Below are 22654 nucleotides of genomic sequence, written 5' to 3'. Positions count from 1 at the left end.
TAAAAAAACCCAGTTGTCCCCCTGAGAATCTTTTTTTTTCTTCTCTTTTTTTACTCTAGAAAATAGCATACACATCTCAGGGTTTAATTTGTGTAGTGTTTCATTTGTTTATAAAAAGTAGTGCCCTCACCCCCTAGGATTTTGATCAGGGTACGGCCCTGATATATATATATATATATATATATATATACCAACACAAAAATAAAGTATTGTATAGGAAAAATATTCCGACTTAAAGTCTGCGGTATATAAAATATGTGTTCGAAACCTTAAGTCGTGCAACTGTCATTTCTCAAAGGACGGTATATAAGATTTAATAGTTCTTTTATGTATACTTTTAATTCAGATTCGCTGAATGGAGTACGCCGTCTAATTATACACAGACTATAGAAGATGTAACATATATAGACAAGCCTGATAAACAGATACGCATGCCTATACAGATCTCCCGCACTTACAATAAGGGTGTCCGGTGTACGTTTCTATTTCTCTTTTATAGATATTTCTTTGTCCTATTATTCAACTATATTGTAAAGACGTATGTAAGCCATAAACCAGATCTATTGTTAGAATTCATGGACAACATTCAAAAACATGTCACGTGGTTTATTTTCTTTCTGGCAACGGGACGACGATACAGGTTGTTTTATTCGTTAGTTCGATTGGATGGTCTTTTCCCCTTCGATATCAGACATGGAAAGGTTGATCTGTCTTGCACTGTAGCGGTCATAAATCCAATGTACATGTACCGCACCAGTCTGACTTACACATTTATATTCACAGCCGTCATTTGAAATCAATACATCAGTATCACGAGTAGTGGACACAAGATCAGGATGAGTCGAAAAGAATCTAATTTAGGACTGACACCACCTGCGGAGAACAGGCGAAAGTCCATAGCCAAAGGGTTGCTTTCACCGACCGACGGTTCCAGGCGACCTAGTAACCTTACGGATGGTGCTAGAAGACCTAGTAACCTCATGGACGGTGCCAGAAGACCCAGTACCTTTATGACCGCGGGAGGATTGCGGACCAGTCTTCCAGGACCATCACTCATAGGACTTCTTGCCTCCAAGCGCTTGGCGAGGCGACTAACCACTCGACTATTTGGCCGAAAGGGCTCCTCCAGATTTTCGGGAGTTACGATCCCAGTGAAAAAGGAACCCACCTATCGTATGGAACCGCACCGGAAGTTCCAATCGGAAAGAGTCCAGGATGCGATACAAAATGTTCTAGACAACAGGCTGGAGAAGTTCACCTACAGGTCCAAGTTGTGCGCTAATCTAAGTAAAGTTCTGTCAGACGAGATTAAGGACAAGGTGAAGTTGATGAATTTCGACCGCTACAGAATCATCTGCGAGGTGCACATTGGACAGAACATGCAACAAGGGATGATGGTCACCAGCCGCTGTACCTGGGACCCTAGGGTAGACGATTTTGCCACGTACACGTTCAAAAACGGTCACATCTTCTGCACAGCTACCGTCTTCGGGGTGTATCTGGAATAGGTCTGTTCAAGAGGAATCGCAAAAGATGATCGTAAGACGCGTACGACCCCGTATTGGTGTCAAAGCTGATGATGGCTAAATCATTGCAAGAAAAATATATCTGTGTGCCGTAGAGGATTAAAGCATCGTCAGTGATAATTTTGTGTAAACTAATACTTTGCTTGAGAATAACTATTCATCAAGCGTGTGTCATGTTTCGAAAAAAAAAGGAACAATTTTTCAATACCAGATGAACGTAAAACTTTAAGCTGTGGAAGACCTAATAATCGGTGAATTTGTTGATCGATGATAATTTGTTTGCTTCTTAGAACGACTAGCTTCCAGCGTGAACTACGCATTGAAGAATATAATTGTGTATGTATTTTCATTAACATTATCAGGATCAATTAACAATCTTGCTTTTTCCTGGAAGATGTGAAGTTCTTGAGTTAATTGGAGAATAAGAAACTACGATTTATTTATCATTATAGAAAACTATTCAAACTGTTTATTTATTATTCTTAGAGTGTTTCTATCAAATCTCTGGTATTTTGTATTTAAAAAAAAAAACACATTACAAACCAAAGAGTAAACAATCTGTATATTTTTTTAAACAAATAATATAAATATATATTTTATACATAGTAGTTTATCTAAAATTTTGCATATCTATAAAAATATAACTTCAAATATATTAGTAATCAAATTACAGTTTTTATGTTTCTTGGATAAACGTGAAAAACAATGGTTTGTAGACTTAAAACTGATAATGTTTCTAAACTTACGAATTCTCAACGGTATTTGAAAAAAGATTTCACATGGGCCATAATTGCGTACTTGGACGTTAACTGTATATAAGCACTACGTCATTATTTTTGTTAGTACATGTACTCAATATTATAATTTCATTAATATAGTAATAATGTATACCACTGTAATGTAGACAAATTTCGATAAGCGTGAACAATAATAGCTTGTAAGGGCTCATTTACAATTATCGACATTTTTACAAGCGAACAAATGGTATATGCTGAGGGTCTGGGGTGGGATTAATGTTTTGAAATTAAAACAAATGTTTAAAAAATATCCTTTGCAAATTCAATATTTTTACGTTTGGTAACGAGGGCGGGGTGCAGGATCCAAAATAAATAAAATAAAAAGAAATAATTTTGGTACAGTTGTGATAATGATGTTAATTGTGAATGCATGGTCCATTAAACATAATATAATAGTGATTATATAATTGGAAATTCATATCGGCATTTGTAAAAAAAAAAAAAAAGGTTTTACGTAGGCCTACGCCTTGATGTTATGACACTTCTTTTTATTACAATAATAAATTGTTTTGTTTCAACTGCATAGTTTTGTTATTTAACATATAAACAATAAAGATCTCTCCTTAGCAACACTAGTATATGTTCTTTAAATTCCCGAATTCTATCTACCCCCACCCCCACCCCCACCAAAAAACAATGTTGGCTGTACCCATATTTTATAATAATAACAATTGAAACATTTACCATAATGTCATTATTTTATTTTTAGCTGCTCTATAAAGTTCTGTTGAATGAATTTCATAGACGATATGTTGTCCATTTTGGACATGAATACAAAATACCTTTTGCTGCTGAAGATTAATAAAAGTAGCTGGTTTAGATTGCCCAGGTAACTGAGTTTCGTTCCCATGTCCGCGTATTTGAACTTTAAAGGGACATTCCTGAGTTTACTGCAATGTTTTCGACTAATAAAATATTTCTACGATTAAACTTACATATTAAATATATTTTCTTGTTTACAATATAAGTGTCTGTTTATTCAGTGTGTTTCTGGTCGTCTTAATATTTGTAAAAAACCCAAACTGGATTTTGTCTTCAAATAATTTCGTACGTACGAAAAAATTATATTTTAGGAAGTAAAATGAAATTTAAACTGGTACAAATATTAGAACGATCAGAAACACGTTTAATATACAGCCACTAATATTTTATGCAGAAAAACGTATTTGATATGTAATTACAATCGTTAAAAAGTCTCTGTTAGTCGATAACATCTTAAAAATTGCAGCAAACTCAGGAATGTCCCTTTAACTGTATATAAGATCGTCTATAAACTGCATCGTCATTCTCAAAGTTAAAGTTTGTTTTTTATTTAACGACGCCGCTAGAGCACATTGATTTTATATCTTATCATCGGCTATTGGACGTCAAACATATGGTCATTCTGACACTGTTTTTAGAGGAAACCCGCTGTCGCCACATAGGCTACTCTTTTTACGACAGGCAGCAAGGGATCTTTTATTTGCGCTTCCCACAGGCAGGATAGCATAAACCATGGCCTTTGTTGAACCAGTTATGGATCACTGGTCAGTGCAAGTGGTTTACACCTACCCATTGAGCCTTGCGGAGCACTCACTCAGGGTTTGGAGTCGGTATCTGGATTAAAAATCCCATGCCTCGACTGGGATCCGAACCCAGTACCTACCAGCCTGTAGACCGATGGCCTGCCACGACGCCACCGAAGCCGGTCCATCATTCTCAAATACCTGCGACAGTTGCATTAGTATATTTTATATCGCAGCGTTACAGACGTAGTTACAAAGTTAGATTAAAAAATAACATGATGCACCTTGGCGTTCTCTTTCGTTTTGTAACAAGAATTGTAGATCCTCTCAGAGCTTTAGACCTCTTTGGCTATACTTTAGCGAAATGATGACACGTAAAAATTAAATAAGACCATCGTTGATGAAGCGGTTAAAATATCTGAGTGTGTCTAAATCTTCAGACTTCTTCGAGCTTGAGTTTCAGTCCCCAGAAGGCCAATAGCGCTCCTGCTACCCACACCCCGCTCCGAGTGGCATTTTGTTACTCACAGATATCCATTGGTCTCTGTTTCGAACAAGAACGGGGGCGGGACGTAGCCCAGTGGTAAAGCGCTCGCTTTATGCGCGGTCGGTTTAGGATCGATCCCCGTCGGTAGCCCCATTGGACTATTTCTCGTTTCAGTCAGTGCCCCACAACTGGTGTAACAAAAGCCGTGTTATGTACTACCCTGTCTTTGGGATGGTGCATATAAAAGATCCCTTGCTGCTAATCGAAAAGAGTAGCCCATGAAATGGCGACAGCGGGTTTCCTCTCTCAGTATATGTGTGGTCCTTAACCATATGTCTGACGCCATATAACCGTAAATAAAATGTGTTGAGTGCGTTGTTAAATAAAACATTTCCTTCCTTCCTTCCTTCGAACAAGAACACGATTTCAAATGCAGCAACGGTTTTGTAGTTCGAATGTTTGAATCTGTTAGCAGGTTTAGCTCAGTCGGTAGAGTGCTCGCCTGAGGTACTTGGAACCATTCTCTGATTGGGTTTTATCCCGTTCCAACCAGTGCACCATGACTGGTGTATCAAATGACGTGATATGTGTTGTCCTGTCTGTAGGAAAGTGCATATAAAAGATCATTTGCTGCAAATGAAAAGATGATGGGTCATAGCACCGATCAATAACCGTTTTGGAGCCGTTGTTTTTCCCGTTCCAACCACAGGTTATCGGTTACTTTACTAAGTGCATGTAGTAACTATATGCGCTAGTATTTTGCTTAGTTGTGGTTTTTATTTATTTTATTGACAATTTCAGAATTTTGGCAAAAAGAAAAGTGTATTTTAATTTTTATCATCCGTTAATCGAGCACCTGTGATACAGACACCTTAACTATCATAGCAGTCGTAGTTTAAAATGTTAATAAAAGCCCGATTAAACAAAAAATACTTTTAAGATAAATGAACGGAAATTCTTCATTCGTAGTGCATTATCATCTCTGTCATATCGATATCAATAATTAAAAAAATAATAATTAAAATAAATCAACCCTTGCAATTAAGAAAATGTTTATGGCAAAAACCATTCTGTGAGAAAACAAATCGAATACAATCGGAATATAGTCCGCAGCATTGTCGATTGTCGTAGGCAATTGCAGGGCTTGCAAATAATCATAAATATACTGTACTATGTAAAAATCGTTTTTTATACCACATGGAGGTCAAGTAGCAGCTCTTTAACGTTGTGAAAACAGCTTTATCGTTTTGGCATGAGTTATTAAGCCTTTAAATAATGCGTGTAATTAACCTAGCTGAGAGAGGTGTATTGAAAATAGAAACGCAAACCCCCTTCCTTTTGAAAATTATCCACAGAGCAATCTTCCCACGTGGGTATTGGTTTCATTTTGTTGTCGTATTGTGTAACGCAGGTAATAAACTGTCGGTGGTGTGACTTTACCGAGTCAAGAATGTTGATTGTGTATTGTTGTCTGCACAACAAAAAACAGAGGACTAATAATTATGCACTTTATGAACGGGTTCAGTGGCGTCGTGGTCATCAGTGAATGTCGTTTAAAGCTGATAGGTTCTGGGTTCGTTTCCCAGTACCGTCTACAACCCCTGCAATTGGCCGCGACACTTTGTTTTTGCTGTGGACTATACTTGTATTCGATTTTATTTTTTTCCACAGCAAGTTTTTGTTGGGCGTTTTCCGTAGACCTTATCTTAAGTGACCGGCCTCGGTGGCGTCGTGGTTAGGCCATCGGTCTACAGGCTGGTAGGTTCGGATCCCAGTCGAGGCATGGGATTTTTAATCCAGAAACCGACTCCAAACCCTGAGTGAGTGCTCCGCAAGGCTCAGTGGGTAGGTGTAAACCACTTACACCGACCAGTGATCCATAACTGATTCAACAAAGGCCATGGTTTGTGTTATCCTGCCTGTGGTAAGCGCAAATAAAAGATCCCTTGCTGCTAATCGGAAAGAGTAGCCCATGTAGTGGCGACAGCGGGTTTCCTCTCAAACTCTGTGTGGTCCTTAACCATATATCTGACGCCATATAACCGTAAATAACATGTGTTGAGTGCGTCGTTAAATAAAACATTTCATCTTTATCTTAAGTGTAGAGTGAGTTTCAACGGTAATTCAGCCACTTCACCGCTCTCTCTCTCTCTCTCTCTCTCTCTCTCTCTCTCTCTCTCTCTCTCTCTCTCTCTCTCTCTCTCTCTCTCTCTCTCTCTCTCTCTCTCCACATCATGCCCCCCGCACTGGATGTTGCAGACTAACAGTTTGTTTTGTTTAACGACACCACTAGAGCACATTGATTTATTAATCATCGGCTATTGGATGTCAAACGTATCGTCATTTTGACACAGTCATAGAGATCAAAAAGAGTAGCCCATGAAGTGGCGACAGTGGATTTCCTTTGTCCTATGTCCGATGTCATATAACCGTAAATAAAATGTGTTGAGTGTGTCGTTAAATAAAACATTTCCTTCCAGTCATATAGAGGAAACCCGCTACATTTTTCCATTAGCAGCAAGGGATTTTTTTATATGCACCATCCCACAGACAGGATAGAACATACCACGGCCTTTGATATACCAGAAAATGTGTTGAGTGCGTCGTTAAATAAAACATTTCTTTCTTTCTTTCTTTGATATACCAGTCGTAGTGCACTGGTTGGAATGAGAAATAGGCCAATGTGGCCACCGACGAGGATCGATACTAGACCAACTGCGCATCAGGCGTACTCTTTACCACTGGGCTACGTTCCGCCCTCCGACAAACACAGACTTTTTAGCCATTATATATAATTAGATGTTAAATATATATATATATATATATATATATATATTTCTATATAACGTATCAGTAGCTGTTTATTAAATGTATTTCTGGTTGTCCTAATGTTTGTTCATTTCCCAGTAGATGTGTTTGGGGGGGGGGGGGGGGGGGGTACGTACATGATTGGGAACTTCGAAATCCAGTCTGGGCTGCTTACAAACAGTACGACGATCGTCATGAACTCATTGAATATACAGAGACTGATATTCCAAACAAGAATCTGTATTTAGTATGTAATTTAAGTTGTTACAAAATGTTATTAGTAAAAACATCATACAATGGCAGCAAACTCGAGATAATCCCTTTAACTCCGAATCCTGTCGTGGATACTCGTCACAGATAGCTACGTCTTGTTGTGTGCTAAAGGGACCGACCCTAGTTTCAATGCTTGAAAATGAACACCAAGTTTAGTTAATCTACAAACCTGTAACACATTTGGATAAAGTTACAATTGAGTGAAACATTAGTCTGAGACTTTAAAAGTGAAATACCCTCTAAAAATAGACTAAAACTCGACTCCATAGCTGTTACTTCTCAGACGCTCGTGCATTTTTAAAAGTATGAGAATTGCATTTTGTGATATTAAAAACACCAGGATGACCAAAAACACTTCGAATGTACGGAAATGAATAATCTAAACAATAAAATGTAAGTAAAGTGTGATTTCTGTTATCAAAAATGGCTGTAATAGTCAAAATACGCCTTTGTATTTAAAAACTAGGGTATGTCCCTTTAAGGCCAGATAAGAGTATAAACACGAAAATCAGTTGAAAATTTTAAAACATATATTAATTCACTACAGCTTTCGCCCATACGATCAACCGCCCTCAGACAACTAGTGCCGCACGATTGGTATATCAAAAACCGTGGTATGTGCAATCCTGTCTATAGGTTTCCTCGGGAAACTACGAGCCACAATTACCAAATGTCTGGCATCCACTAGCCGAGGGGGCGGGACGTAGCCCAGTGGCAAAGCGCTCGCCTGATGCGCGGCCGGTTTAGGATCGAACCCCCTCGGTGGGTCCCTTGGGCTATTTCGCGTTCCAGCCAGTACACCACGATTAGTATATCAAAGGTCGTGCTATGTGCTATCCTGTCTATGGGATGGTGCGTGAATATAAAAGATCACTTGCTAATAATGGAAAAATGTAGCGGGTTTCGTCTCTAAGAGCAAATTACCAAATATTTGACATCCAATAGCCGATGATTAATAAATCAATGTGTTCTGGGGGCGAGATGTAGCCCAGTGGTAAAGCGCTCGCTTGATGCGCGGTCGGTTTGGGATCGATCCCCGTCAGTGGGCCCATTGGGCTATTTCTCGCTCCAGCCAGTGCACCACGACTGGTACATCAAAGGCCGTGGTATGTGCTATCCTGTCTATGGGATGGTGCATATAAAAGATCCCTTGCTGCTAATCGAAAAGAGTAGCCCATGAAGTGGCGACAGCGGGTTTCCTCCCTCAATATCTGTGTGGTCCTTAACCATATGTCCGACGCCATATAACCGTAAATGATATGTCTTGAGTGCGTCGTTAAATAAAACATTTCCTTCAATGTGTTCTAGTGGTGTCGTTAAACAAAACAAACATACCAATAGCCGATGGTGTCGCTAAACTTTAACCATCGGACTAGTGCATTAAAGGCCATGGTGTGTGCTATTTTCTCTGTGGGAAAATGCAAATAAAAAAATGGAAATAAGAGTTGTCTGTAACTAGTATGACGACAATAGATTTTACTTAAAATATTCCAGTCCAAGTATATTTGACACTTAATAGCCGTAAGTAAAAACAATGTACTCGGTATAGAGGTGTGAGGTCTATACACAATTTTTACCCACTTATAGAAACACATTTTCGATGATCCTTCATTTCTCTGAATTCACCAAAGTGTTATTCCGCTCTGACTTTTTAAGAGAACATTTCAAAGAGAACATTATGAAATTATAAATGCTTGAATACATACATTAGGTGGTCGTTTTGGCCTTTTCTATTTTAAGATCAGAATAGCTTTAATGTTCTTATAGGTGGCGGAAGGTCACGCACACGCACGCACACGCATGCACAGACTCACATACACCGTCCATTGATAGGTTTGTGATTAACACATAATTGCACCTCCACACTCTCAAACTGCTGGTGTTTTCCGATTGTTGTGTTCCCAAATCATTGCAAATGGTTAAGAAATATTTAATATATATCATGTCCCTAGTACCTACCTTTGAAGACTAGATTATATTTCAGTGGTATGTTGTACGCAAGTTAATTACATACATTATAATTAGGACAAAAACTAATTAAAATCACAATATAAACTGAACACATAAGAGATGGAATCAATGAACAATATTATATTTTAATAAAAGAAGTTGTCACTGCATATAACATCAATCATTCGTCGACGAGATAGCAATGTGTCGGGTTATCAATATACTAAAGCCAGTGGATATCATATTACGAAACAATATCAGCACATTCAATTTTAGACAAATCTTAACAGTTACTGTTTTACGCTCCAAGTTGGTAATAACAAAAAAAAAACCAGTATCTATTGTTGTGTCTGTGTGTGGGTTTTTGTTTTGTTTTGTTTATTCTTTATCTGAATTATAACAACTAAACATATAATACCGTCGGTTTTTAATTTTTAAACAAACGCGAAGAACAATATCTTTTAGTTGCAATGATAGTTTAAAATCGTTAGACGAGAAGAGAAGAACAAATTCCTATTATATGGCTAAAAGTCGTTAGAATGGAGGAAACAACAAAATTCCTTCGTTGCATGGTTTAAAGTCGTTAGAAGAGAGCAAACGACAAAAGTCCTATGTTGTATCATTTAAAGTCTTTACAAGAGAGTAAACAACAAAATTCCTTCGTTGCATGGTTTAAAGTCGTTAAAAAAGAGCACAGAACACAATTCCTTTGCTGCATGATTTAAAGTCGTCTGAAAAGAGCAAACGACAAAAGTCCCATGTTGCATGATTTAAAGTTTTTACAAGAGAGCAAACGACAAAAGTCCTGTGTTGCATGATTTAAAGTTTTTACAAGAGAGTAAACAACAAAATTCATTTGAAGCTTGGTATAAAGTCCTTACAAGAGAGCAAACAGCAAACTTCCTTTGTTGCATGGTTTAAAGTCGTTAGAATGGAGTAAAAAAACAAGATTCCTTTGCTGCTAGGTTTAAAGTCGTTAGAATGGAGTAAAAAACAAGATTCCTTTGTTGCATGGTTTAAAGTCGTTAGAATGGAGTAAAGAACAAGATTCCTTTGCTGCTAGGTTTAAAGTCGTTAGAATGGAGTAAAAAACAAGATTCCTTTGCTGCTAGGTTTAAGGTCGTTAGAATGGAGTAAAAAACAGGATTCCTTTGCTGCTAGGTTTAAGGTAATTAGAATGGAGTAAAGAACAGGATTCCTTTGCTGCTAGGTTTAAGGTCGTCAGAATGGAGTAAAGAACAGGATTCCTTTGCTGCTAGGTTTAAGGTCGTTAAAATGGAGTAAAGAACGAGATTCCTTTGCTGCTAGGTTTAAGGTCGTTAGAATGGAGTAAAGAACGGGATTCCTTTGCTGCTAGATTTAAGGTCGTTAGAATGGAGTAAAGAACGGGATTCCTTTGCTGCTAGATTTAAGGTCGTTAGAATGGAGTAAAGAACACGATTCCTTTGCTGCTAGGTTTAAGGTCATTAGAATGGAGTAAAGAACAAGATTTCTTTGCTGCTAGGTTTAAGATAATTAGAATTGAGTAAAGAACGGGATTCCTTTGCTGCTAGGTTTTCAGTCAGTGTAGACGCCATACACGGATGCGAAGCACATGATGCCCTTGTTGCTGTATGAGTAACTGGCGAAGGTGTCGTACTTGGGCTCCCACGCACACCTGCTTGTGGCCAAGATGCACTGGCCAGTGTTCTGGCTGATAGTCACGTTCACCACGATCTTGTACCGATCGTAGTGCAAGTCCTTCACGCGATCCTTGATCTCCTCACACAGATAGCGTATGAGTGACGGCGTCGCCTTGGCGTTGTATATCAGCCCTTCCAGTCGCTCGTCCACGACGTCCTTGAGGATCCTCTCCGCCTTCGCGGCGCTGAATGTCACCTTGGGCTCCAGCCTGTACGTCGGCTCGTAGTGTACCTGGATCCCCGTGCTCTCTTTTCTCAAGTCCTGTATCCTCGGCATCATCCTTTTCATCATCGAGAGTCGTCTCGTGGCCAAAACGCCCAAAAACGACGCCGCGATACTCGGCCGTTTATGTGCTGTTGGAAACACACTCATTTTCCTTTTTTCGGGAAGTTCGCCCTTTTCTGGTACTTCTGTGAGCAAAACGCGGCCGACAGCCTCACTCACTAATGGTTCCTTTCCCGCCATTGTTCTCACAAGGGAATTTGTCTCCAAGCAGTTGATTGTTATTTTTTCTACTTTTACTAATATATCAAGATTGATTAACTACGCTGGTCACGGCGCTAATACCATTTACCAATACTGCCATAGGATAGGACTACCGTGGAGCGGTGCCAAATTTTACACCACATTCTCTGGCCAGTTTCGACGCAGGTGTCTGGTTTAAGTGCGGGCCCATGGTCTGCTTGAAATGCCATGACCTTGTAATGATAATAATCATACAAAGGCGATTAGTTTAAAAGCCGTAAAACAGCAATGATCAGATCGACTCAGTGAAATGTTCCGTAAAAACCGCTTATCTCAATCGCCGCTGATCGATCCCCGCCACGACCAAGTTCATTAAGGTTAGTGATATCAAAAAACCCAATATGCAACTGTTTTAATTTACTCTTCATAACTAATATTTTATTTATATCTTAATCATCTAGAATCCATCATAGCTCAGCTTTCTTTGAAGGAAATACTAACAAGTAAACGAACGAATCGGTGGGACTTGTTATCTTGTGTATGGGTTGGAATTGGAATAAAGATGCAGTCTGCGTGCACTGTCGTCCATCTCTGCTGGCTAATAGATTTTGGATTTTCTCTCATGACACTGCTGTTCCATAGCGGAACCAGGATTTTATTGGGGACACCCTCACTGGGAAATAGCACCCATAATTTCTTTTGCGACAAGCAAATATAAAAGGTGGTGAGAAAAAAAGAGAGATGTGACTGGGGTGGGGGATCTGTCCCGAGTCAGGTCACTGGCTATCCAGAAATCGGACTCGGGACAGACATGCTCGCAACTCTTGTGGTATATGAGCATGTAAATAAATATTGGAATGGAATGGAATGGGGTGGGGGTTACAAAGTATTATGGATGATAACATTGTCATTTAAACAAACTTATGCAAATATTTGTATTTTAAAGACTTGTTTTGCATTTTGCTGACTTTAATACTAAGGTGTTGTGAACACATGTATAATATATTAGCGTCTTTGAAAACATTGAATCAAATAACAGTACAGAACGCACGATTTTGAAAGAGCAACTAATATTATATGTATATAGTTAATGAAACTACAACTCAATATAGTAACAGTTTAAGCGACATCATGTCCTCTGGATCGCTGCATTGAGTTTTGCGCCATTTGAAACATTTAGTTCACCAGGCACGGCTGAGCAGAGAAGGGCCGGGAGGGGTGGGACTCTAGCACACACACCTCACATCCACCCCTCAATAATTCTGAATCAAAAATAAAATTGGTAGAAAATCTTAAGTCAGAGAGGAATTATACTTCTAGAATGCAGAAAATTGCATTTCAGGACATTTAGTTTTCAAACTTTTACGGGGTAGCATACCCCCCGAACCCCTTAGACACTTTGCTTTGCGCCCTCGATCTATGTCACTCCCCCCCCCCCCCCCCCCCCCCCCCAATCATGTCTACTTGCTTCTGCCGTGCTTGTTCGCGATAGTAGGAGTTTGCTGTAGGCCTATATTACTTTTGAAGTGCAAACATGGATTTTCGAGAGGTTCGATTTGAATGGAAAATAATATACATGTGATATGAAACGGCTAAAAGAAACTATTTCTGGAATGTTTAGCTTACTGCGGCCTCTTGTTGTATTTGTGAGAAAATATAATTTAAATATAATATTGTGCGTGCGTGCGTACGTGCGTGCGTGTGTGTGTGTGTGTGTGAAATAAATGCATTGGGGTATCCAGGCTTTTACCCACATTGCGGGGGGTGGGGTGGGGGGGGGGTGCACCAACACCATTCATGAGTCATGTTATGAAACGACAGGTAGATATAGAGAGTGGTAGGAGAAAGAGGTGTATTTGGGAGACAATGGCCTCCATGCTCCCTCTGACTTTGGTCAGAGAATAAATGACAATACATCTAATAGCAAATGCAGATTTAAAGTTATAAATCATTATCACTGAAGACACGGCCCATTCTCTGATTGAGGTTTTTCCTGTCCCAACCAGTACCACACGACTGGTATATCAAATGCGGTGGTATGTCCTGTCATGTCTGTGGGGAAAACAATATGTCTAACACACCAAATGTTTGACATACAATGATTAATAAATCAGTGTGTTCTAGTGGTGTTGTTAAACAAACCAAACTTTAACTTTTCACTGGAGACACCTAATCATGTTTGTTTCACCTCTTCTCAGTAATACCGATTAGTTTCAGGTGTGCGATTTTCCCCTTCTCGAAATTTTGAGAACCGTAACATAGGGTAATAAGGGTACGATTTCGACACTTTTCTTATAATATATCAATACATCTAACTGATGTGGGAGGAAGTCCTATGCCATTTTGTGACTACTTGGTCAGATTTCCCAATAGTTCATACCATGTTCCAAAATCTAAACTCCAAGTATTTATTTTTTCTAATGACTGTCCCTTATTACCCCATGGATGGGGTTATAAGGGACTGCTATTGGTTTTAGTTGGTGTTCCTATTATAACTGCAATAGGGGTTACAAGGAACAAAGAGCATATTTTAAAAAATAAATTTAATAATGTTTCACAACAAAACAATAGAAAACAAATAAATCAGAGCCCTAAATAAACCTGAGTAAGCCCGGCGAGGTCTACCTTTTGGCACAAAATGAACTAATCACAGAAAAATAAAAATAATCTGTTCTCCAGATCTTGGATGGTTTAAAATACAACATAAAATGTTTTAACAATAGTTTTTGTCATCTAAACAATTGTAACACATGTCAACAGTTTCTTTCTTATAGGCAAAATCAAGCTTCAGTTCCTTCACTTCCATAACACCCCTTTACAATTCCTTCGGTTTTTCGATCTTTTGTTTCAAGTCCTCCATTGGATAGAATAAAATGTCAGTTGTTTTGGGCCACTTCCAATTCTCACCACTCTTCTCCATTGCTTTTATTGAGCATCTGCTATCCTTCATCAATGTTATTACACCTGGATATATCTCATTATCGTAAGTGAACAAGACATAGTCGCCGCCTTGTACATTCAAACTCAAAGTCCACTATTAACAGCACCCACAGCCTCTAATATGTCTACTTTTGAATGTTTTTTACGAAGTTTTGCACCCAGCTACTGTCTCTTATTACCCCAGGTTGAAGCACTTTTTACCTGAAATTAAAAATGATAATTTTGTTTTATCATAATAAATACTCATATCCTTGTGATATTTTATATAAATGTATCTGGTATGTTTCACTACTTCTAGCAATGGTGATTTCTTGTATGCTTCTTTTGGCTAATCCTGGACAGATAAAGTTTTGACCAACATAATGTTTTCGTGAAATTCGCACATTTTTTCAATCTGCTCTCTCCCATCATACAAGCAATAATGAATAAACAATTTACCTTGTATTCTTCAACAACACATTAGTCTTTACTAAAAAAAACCCGTTGCTTTGCTTCTGTTTCAAAACAAAATGAAAATATGCAATGAAAGGTTTTTTTCAGAAAAATGTCCCTTATTACCAGGCAGTCCCTTATTACCCCATTTTACGGTAATACGATTTTCCCCTTCTCGAAATTTTAAGCAGTGCGATATTCCCCTCCTCGACATTTTGAGGAGTACGATTTTCCCCTTCTTGATATATTGAGTACGATTTTCCCCTTCTCGATATATTGAGGAGTGCGATTTTCCCCTTCTCGACATTTTGAGGAGTACGATTTTCCCTTTCTCGATATATTGAGGAGTACATTGCTAAACCTTCACTTTCTGGGTCAAAGATCATGCTCTTCAAGTCGCGAAGATCAAGAGTTCACGCAAATTCGGGTGAGAGAACAAACTAACGTTGAACGATTCAACTGGGTTGGAATCTAATACCATATTTTGGTGAAGGTTTATGAACTCATAATCGCCTCAACTATAATGACCATTCTTTTTGTGACGGCGAGCAACGTGGACCGCATTAAATACTGGGGTAAGACGGGTCACCGCACTTATGTCATTCGCAACTGCATGGAATACTGTGTTCATTATAATGCAATACATTTAACTCAACAAATCTCCGCAAGAGACAGGTTAACTGCCGAATTTGAAAATGTTTTCCGTTTGATTCCTGCACCCTTTTGAGTGTTTAAGCCATCTGTTGGAGTGTCCAGTTATAACCATCTTTGTTGGAGTGTCCAGTCATTCTTGTATCTGCTGAAGTGCCAAGCCATCAATTTTTGCATATTTTCTATAAAAATATATAACTGTTTCACCAAGTGGTTGTTTGTCGTAGAACATGTTTTGAAGATGACATTTACTTTTCCAGCTTGTGGACACTGTAATTAGTAAGCTGTTTTAAAACATATCACGTGTGTTAGTTTTCGAACATCATTCTGTCGTGACAAGACCACAATGGCGACCAAAAAGGTTCTGATGCTGTCTGTGGATGCGCCATCTCCTGTCGGTCTGAATCCAATGTCGCTAGCACCAGACGACAGAAGAAAGAGTCTGTTCCCTGTGGCGGACTCCAGAAGAAGCAGCGTCTTCCAAATGGGCAATATACTTTCCACTAAGAAAGCGTCCAAGAAATTAGGAAAGTCCGACAAGCGCGAAACATCGCCCTTCCAGCCGGCCATCAATTACGAGCCTACCTATCGTATGGAACCGAGCGCCAAGTTTCAATCTCACACGGTTCGCAATATTCTCAAGTGCACCCTGGACGAACGACTCGAAGAGTTCCAGTACAATGCCAAGATGGCGCCCACGATGAGCCAGGTCCTGACGGATGAAATCAAGGAACGGACGAAGCAGCTCTGTATGGACAGGTACAAGATCATAGTGACAGTCATCCTCGGGGAGAAGAGGGACCAGGGAGTCATGGTAACGAGTCGGTGTGCATGGGAGCCCAAGTTCGACAGCTATGCAACGTACTCCTACCAGAACAAAACCATCTTCTGTACCGCTACGGCGTATGGAATTTATATGGATTGACGTAAAAGGTGTTTTTGATTAATGTTTTTTGGCAGTTGTTTTGGGACGAGCTACTAGAACACATTCTCTTTTTTTCCCCTAGAGTAAACGCTCGACAGTTTGACACAAAGGTAGCTACTGGAGGATGAAGACTATATCTACATTTCGTCTTCACTAAGATTAATACCGTATGTGGCATCGCGATTATGGTGCAAAAGAGAGCAGTGTTTTCTGATAACAATGACCAGTTTATTTATTGTGTTTGATGTGTTACATACTGTCTCGAAAGGATGGACAAAAAGATTCGAGTGAGTTTGTAAAGAAGTTACAATATTGCCATATCTGTTGCCATACCTGTAACAAGAATGCCATATATGTTGCCATAGAATATACTGTTAAGTCTAAATAGTAAAGAGGACATGCAGGTACCATCGACCTAAACAGTTTGCGTCACTACGAGATTTAAATTCAACATATGTTTTAACGACAAGTTTATTGTTTATGATTTGAGAAAACAAATGAAGCAAAACAAGAAAGGAAGCAACACCTAAATCATGAATATCACATAAGTGTAAAACAACGTTTTTAACACTTTAACGAAATGAAATCATTGTTTGCATTATAATTGTGTATCTTTCATAGACTCACGTTGTCTTGCTAACGGGTATATTCACTGAAAATAGACATGGCCATACGTCACGTCTTTTGTTTCTATTCAAAACAAAACAAACTGTTAGTCTGCAACATCCAGTGCGGGGGGCATGATGTAGAGAGAGAGCGAGAGAGCGAGAGAGAGAAAGAGAGAGAGAGAGCGGAGAACAGAGAGAAAGAGAAAGGCAGACAAATATAGAGAGACCAAACGACCGACAGACAAATAGGTCCTGGGCTTTCTAAAATATCTGCCCAGGTCAGGATTGTTCGTAGTCAATGAGCGAAGAGAAATCGATATAGAGTCCTTACCCTGACCCCCCCCCCCCCCCCCCCCCCCCGAGTTGAAGCCGCCATGATGTCGATAGTTACCCTTCACGTCTGATCTGTCGACATTCGATATAAAACAAGGGCAAACTTGACCCATTTTTACTTTTAGTTATATAAATGATTGACTTTAATGTTCCAGGAGTCAATTTTCCTTTGATGACCAGCAATATTCTTATTGCTCTCGCAGATCGCAGTTTTGAATACTGTGTATATAAAATTTGAACGCTTTTTAAAAAAACATTCCAGAAAGTTGAATTTTCTTCTTAATATAAATCCTGACTGAAATTTAGTTGAGATTAACTGCAGTGTGTACAAACGACGCTGGTTTAGCGGTAAATATGATATATTGCAGGCACAGCGGAGCAGGGGTGTGTGTTTGGGGGGTGGGGGGTGGGGGTGGGGGGGGGGCATCCCCCCAATGTCTACTTGCTTCCTCTGTACCTGTATTGTATAGTACCCCACCATCACAACCCCCCCCCCCCCGATCCCGACCCTCCCCATCCCAATGCATAATTGTAACATATTTTCAATGTTGTGACCAATTTTAAAAAGACTACCTAAAGTTGTATAAAAGCGATTTCCGGCTTCAAGTATTTATTAATTTTAGTTTTAAAATGTAAAGATTAAATCTTGAACAACATGCCAAAGTGTAATCTAGTTCAATATAGGCTTACTGTCGGCACTCGGTTACCCTCGACCATAGACTACTTGGATTACTTCCAGGATTATAACATTCAACACCAGGTAATTAAAAATTTAAAATTTGGTTAATTGTCAAACATAATGGTACACATATATGCAGAATAACTAATAGAAAAAAAGTAATTATGACGCACAAAAAAAAAAAAAAAATTAATTTAAAAAATCACACTTCTTTTCTGATTGATTTTAACAGCATTGACAAAACGTGTTAGCTGTACGTACGTTTCAAATACTTGTGTCTTGAATAAAATGAGTATTATTACTGTTGAGTTGAATGGCTCTTTGGGCATTTTAAACTAATAAAATTAGATATATAACTACAAGTTGCGAAACGGTCTTTTTAGTAAGAGGATAAACCCATTGCCGCAATTTAATTAAAATTAGCTCCACTGGTTAATTACTATTACCAGTAGAGCTAATTTTAATCAGATTGCCATTACCGCCACATGAACTATATCTGTCCCAAGTCGGGCCTCTGGCATCCAGAGACGGGACTTGGGATAGACATGCTCGAAGCCTTAGTGGTATATGAGCATGTTAAAATATTAACAACAACAACAACAACATGAACTATCCTGATCGGTTATTTATATGCACTTTCCTAGAAACAAGACGGCACATGCCACGGCCTTTCATATTTCACCAGGTGTGGGGCACTGTAACGAGAACAATCAAATAGGTCCACCGATGAGAATCGATCCTACGACTAATGCCAGGTGGCGGGGACATAATTAGGGTATCCACGAGTACTCGGGCACGTGCCGAGTCTAGCAAGACTCGAGTCCATTCACAGGACTCTAGTAGCCTACAAGGTAGAATATAATAATCAACTATAATACAGTGGATAATGTAGGAAAATAATTTCAGCAGTAAATAAACAATGATATAATTTACACAATAATTATATGACCATGCTCTAGTTTCTTTTTAAACTGGCCGTCCGTCCGTCACAACACTGAACATATCAACCTGTTTTTAAATGCAATCTACAATGGCATGATTTGGCATCCATGCTCAGCGTTGACATCCATTAGCCGACGATTAATGAATCAATGTGCTCTAGTGGTGTCGTTAAGCAAAACAAACTTTAACCATGTTCAGCGCTGGAATTAAGATGCATACTGCTATTTTACTGTATTCCTAATATGCCCACTGACGGGGATCGATCCCTGACTGATCGTGCATCAAGCGAACGTTTTACCACTGGGCTTAATCTCATCATCATCTTGTTTAAGTGTTGGGTACTCGGGCGCGGGAGTCCAATATTTTGGACTCGTGGAGGCCCTAGACATAATATATATTAGGAGCATCCCGTGATTTCTTGTTTTTCCACTTGTTTAAAAACGTGGAATGAAATACAAAGGCGCTAGGGAGTAAGGGGTGAGCATAGGCGTACGGGCTTCCATTTTTGTAGGAGTGGGGCTTTTACCTGAATTAAACAAAAATGCCCGAATCTAAATAACAACATTTATTCATATTAGCATTACTACCAAATAGCTATATAGGGATGCAAATGAATCACTATGCAATTTTACATGGATTACAACAAATTTTGAGGGTAGAATGATGGAAATACATGGTAACAAGGTCTCAGATTAGCACGTTTTCCCGAATATCTTGTATATTTTGTTGCCCGAATTTGAGGTTTCGCTCCAGCACTAGGGTGAGACTTGCCAACCCAGCTATTCCCCCCACCCCCCCCCCCCCCCCCCCCCCCCCGCCCGTCTCGTACGCTTATAGGGGTGAGTGCAATAGGAATGTCAGGCCACTGCGACTCTGACGTCCAGGTCATAATCATAATTTATAGGCACAATGGAAGCTGTTATAAAGCACAGATAAATAAGGAGAATATAAGAAAATATATTTAGAATTCTGTAATCATTTAAAAACACAAAGTGTCAAAACTATATAACTATAGATTTTCTTTTTAAAATTTGTATAAATATTTTCCAAACTGGGAGACTACATTTATCGCAAATTTTGCGATCCGCGGAAATGTCCACTTTGCCGAAATGTTCACTGTACAAAAATAAAAAGTTAAAGTTTGTTTTATTTAACGACATCACTAGAGCACATTGATTTATAAATTTGGTCATTTGACATATAGTCTTAGAGAGGAAACCCGCTACATTTTTCTATTAGTAGTGTCACGGGGATCCTATAATACCCGTAACTGAGTAAAACACGATTATCCAAATATCTCTCCTAACTGTATATCTATTAGATCTCTCTGTATCGGGCAGTCCAATACCCGAGTGGCTCGTCTCTAGGTAATCAGAGATAAGATCTTATATAATATATATATATAATATAGCACGTTAGTTCACTAGAAAACACAACAAAACACAATACACTTTGGAATCTGTATTAACCTTACGCTAACAAATATATTTGCCGCAGTTAATTACTTACAACAACAATAATAATAACAACCCGGAACTAATCACTTAATTAGTTAATCACTAGGTGTCTAGTTTACACAATATTCTAATCACTTCACCGTGATACAACACACACACACGTGTGATGATTGAGAAACGCTGCCAGGGGAACTTAATTAATAAAGGAATTACAACTCTATTCCTAACTGGTTAATTTTTAATTAACCCTTAACTACTCATTCAGTAACCTTGTAATACAGAATGAATACTGGTACCTATCACAATAAAGACAATAACATACAGTTTACCTAGGTCCTCTAGGATGACTGGTTAAGCTTTAATAATTTTAGAACAGTGAAGGTAGTACAATACCAAATAACTTCCGGCTGGGTCAAAGTTCGAGGTGCACCGAACTTTTGATAGAGAAGTGAACACCACAAGTCCTGTGATTGGTTATAAATGTGAGTGTGTTGGTTGTAAAAAATAATAGTTTCATCTGGGTAAAATAAATGTGCAATTTTATTTCATCTAGTACCAATGTGTCAAGTAGCCTTGTGCTTGAAACATGTATGGGGTACCTGTAAAAAAAAGTACTCAAATTTTGTGCGAAACTAGGGTAGTCATAGACGCTACCCGTTATCTCAGAAACGAGCAGCTTGACCCCCATTTTTTTCTGATTCACTTTAAGTGTAAGGGGTGGTAGTATTTATATCCGTGGCGTTTATGTCGGTTGATACGTTGCAGGTAGGAGTTTTAGCCGTATATGTTACTATTGTCGTCTATGGGATTTGATTTGGTAGTGTACACCCTGAAGCCTACAATTTACTTCGTCAGATTATCGGAAACACTGTCTAAATAATATTGGTATAATACAGTATTAAAATATTTAAAGTCACATCAATCACATCAAGGTTATACAACAGAGCAGAAAATATATTTACCAGTCCAAACGGACACGTTCCCCGGAAGCCTTCCAATGTTTCTCCTCGATATCTCTGAAATCCTATCTATTTATTACAAAACCGAATATCGCCTGGGGGCACATCGCGGTACTCCCCCTATCATGTGATATTTTCACAGCGACCAAGACGGCATTTTTTCTTAGATGGTAGACTAGCTGTCGCCATTCCGCTAGGAATACAAGGTCGTAAAACAGAACTCGCGGAGATATTACGTAACTACTGGCCACATGGCCTCCACACCTGGTCTGGGTGTGTATTAGGGGGTACGGTCGCGCGGAAGTATTACGTAACAAAGTGCCCACCTGGTCTAAGTGCATATTGGGAACAGCTCGACCACCATCGCGCGGGGGTATTACGTAACCAAGCCGCACACGGCCCTCTAAAAACAATTAACAGGCAAAACAAATAAGAGCATGTTCCGTCACAAGTAGCAAGGGATCTTTTATATCTACCATCTACAGACAGGATAGCACATACCACGGCCACGAGTCCAAAATATTGGACTCCCACGCCCGAATCGTGGTGCACCGGCTAGAACGAGAAATAGCCCACCGACGGGGATCAGTCTTAACCCAACCGCGCATTAAGCGAGCGCTTTACCACTGTACAAAAATAAAGGTAGGTTAATTGTAGCAGCTACACAAAACATCAAAGTGTTTTAGCAGACGCTATACTGTCTAACATAATATGGTAATAAATTCCAAATGGCCTACTTCTTCCGATTCATTTCATTTCAATTAATTTTCGCTCTTGCATCCAATTAAGGTTCAGACACGCTATTCTGGGTACAAATCTCAAGACAGGAGTCGTTGGTTTCTTGTTAGTGAGTGACCGTGTCGGTGTAGTGATCTTGCATCTACCCGTTTAAACTTATCTGGGTGAAAGCCGGTACTGGGACGCGAACCCAGCACCTATACCAGTCTCAAGTATAATGACTTAAGCACTATGCCACCAAGGCTGGGTTTTTTTTTTGTTGTCGACATTAGGACTGTCATACATACTTTTTTTGTCATACGTACGTCCATGTACATACGGAAGGAAGGAAGGAAATGTTTTATTTAATGACGCACTCAACACATTTTATTTACGGTTATATGGCGTCGGACATATGGTTAAGGACCACACAGATATTCAGGGAGGAAACCTGCTGCCGCCACGCAGTGGGTTACTCTTTCCGATCAGCAGCAAGGGATCTTGTATATGCATCATT

General features: G+C 39.2%; 3 protein-coding genes across 3 annotated transcripts; 2 read left to right on the top strand and 1 right to left on the bottom strand.

Annotated features, from left to right (window-relative positions):
• Nucleotides 1–608: 608 nt before the first annotated feature.
• Nucleotides 609–3282, top strand: LOC121375236 (dynein light chain Tctex-type 5-B-like). The gene has a single exon (XM_041502563.1). It carries the CDS (start codon nt 837–839, stop codon nt 1506–1508), a length of 672 nt encoding a protein of 223 aa, XP_041358497.1. The 5' UTR covers nt 609–836; the 3' UTR covers nt 1509–3282.
• A 7621-nt stretch (nt 3283–10903) lies between these two features.
• Nucleotides 10904–11494, bottom strand: LOC121374597 (dynein light chain Tctex-type 5-A-like). Its single transcript, XM_041501703.1, has one exon. It carries the CDS (start codon nt 11492–11494, stop codon nt 10904–10906), a length of 591 nt encoding a protein of 196 aa, XP_041357637.1.
• Nucleotides 11495–15863: 4369 nt separating this feature from the next.
• LOC121374596 (dynein light chain Tctex-type 5-B-like) lies at nt 15864–16442 on the top strand. The gene has a single exon (XM_041501702.1). It carries the CDS (start codon nt 15864–15866, stop codon nt 16440–16442), a length of 579 nt encoding a protein of 192 aa, XP_041357636.1.
• The last annotated feature ends 6212 nt before the right edge of the window (nt 16443–22654 follow it).

This window comes from Gigantopelta aegis, chromosome 6 (genome assembly GCF_016097555.1).
Source record: "Gigantopelta aegis isolate Gae_Host chromosome 6, Gae_host_genome, whole genome shotgun sequence".
Classification (NCBI taxonomy): Eukaryota; Metazoa; Mollusca; class Gastropoda; order Neomphalida; family Peltospiridae; genus Gigantopelta; species Gigantopelta aegis.
This window is presented reverse-complemented; position numbering and strand designations above follow the sequence as displayed.

Excerpts from the sequence above, each read along its gene's own strand:
- LOC121375236 (XM_041502563.1), top strand. The coding sequence starts at position 837 with ATGAGTCGAAAAGAATCTAATTTAGGACTGACACCACCTGCGGAGAAC.
- LOC121374597 (XM_041501703.1), bottom strand. The coding sequence starts at position 11,494 with ATGGCGGGAAAGGAACCATTAGTGAGTGAGGCTGTCGGCCGCGTTTTG.
- LOC121374596 (XM_041501702.1), top strand. The coding sequence starts at position 15,864 with ATGGCGACCAAAAAGGTTCTGATGCTGTCTGTGGATGCGCCATCTCCT.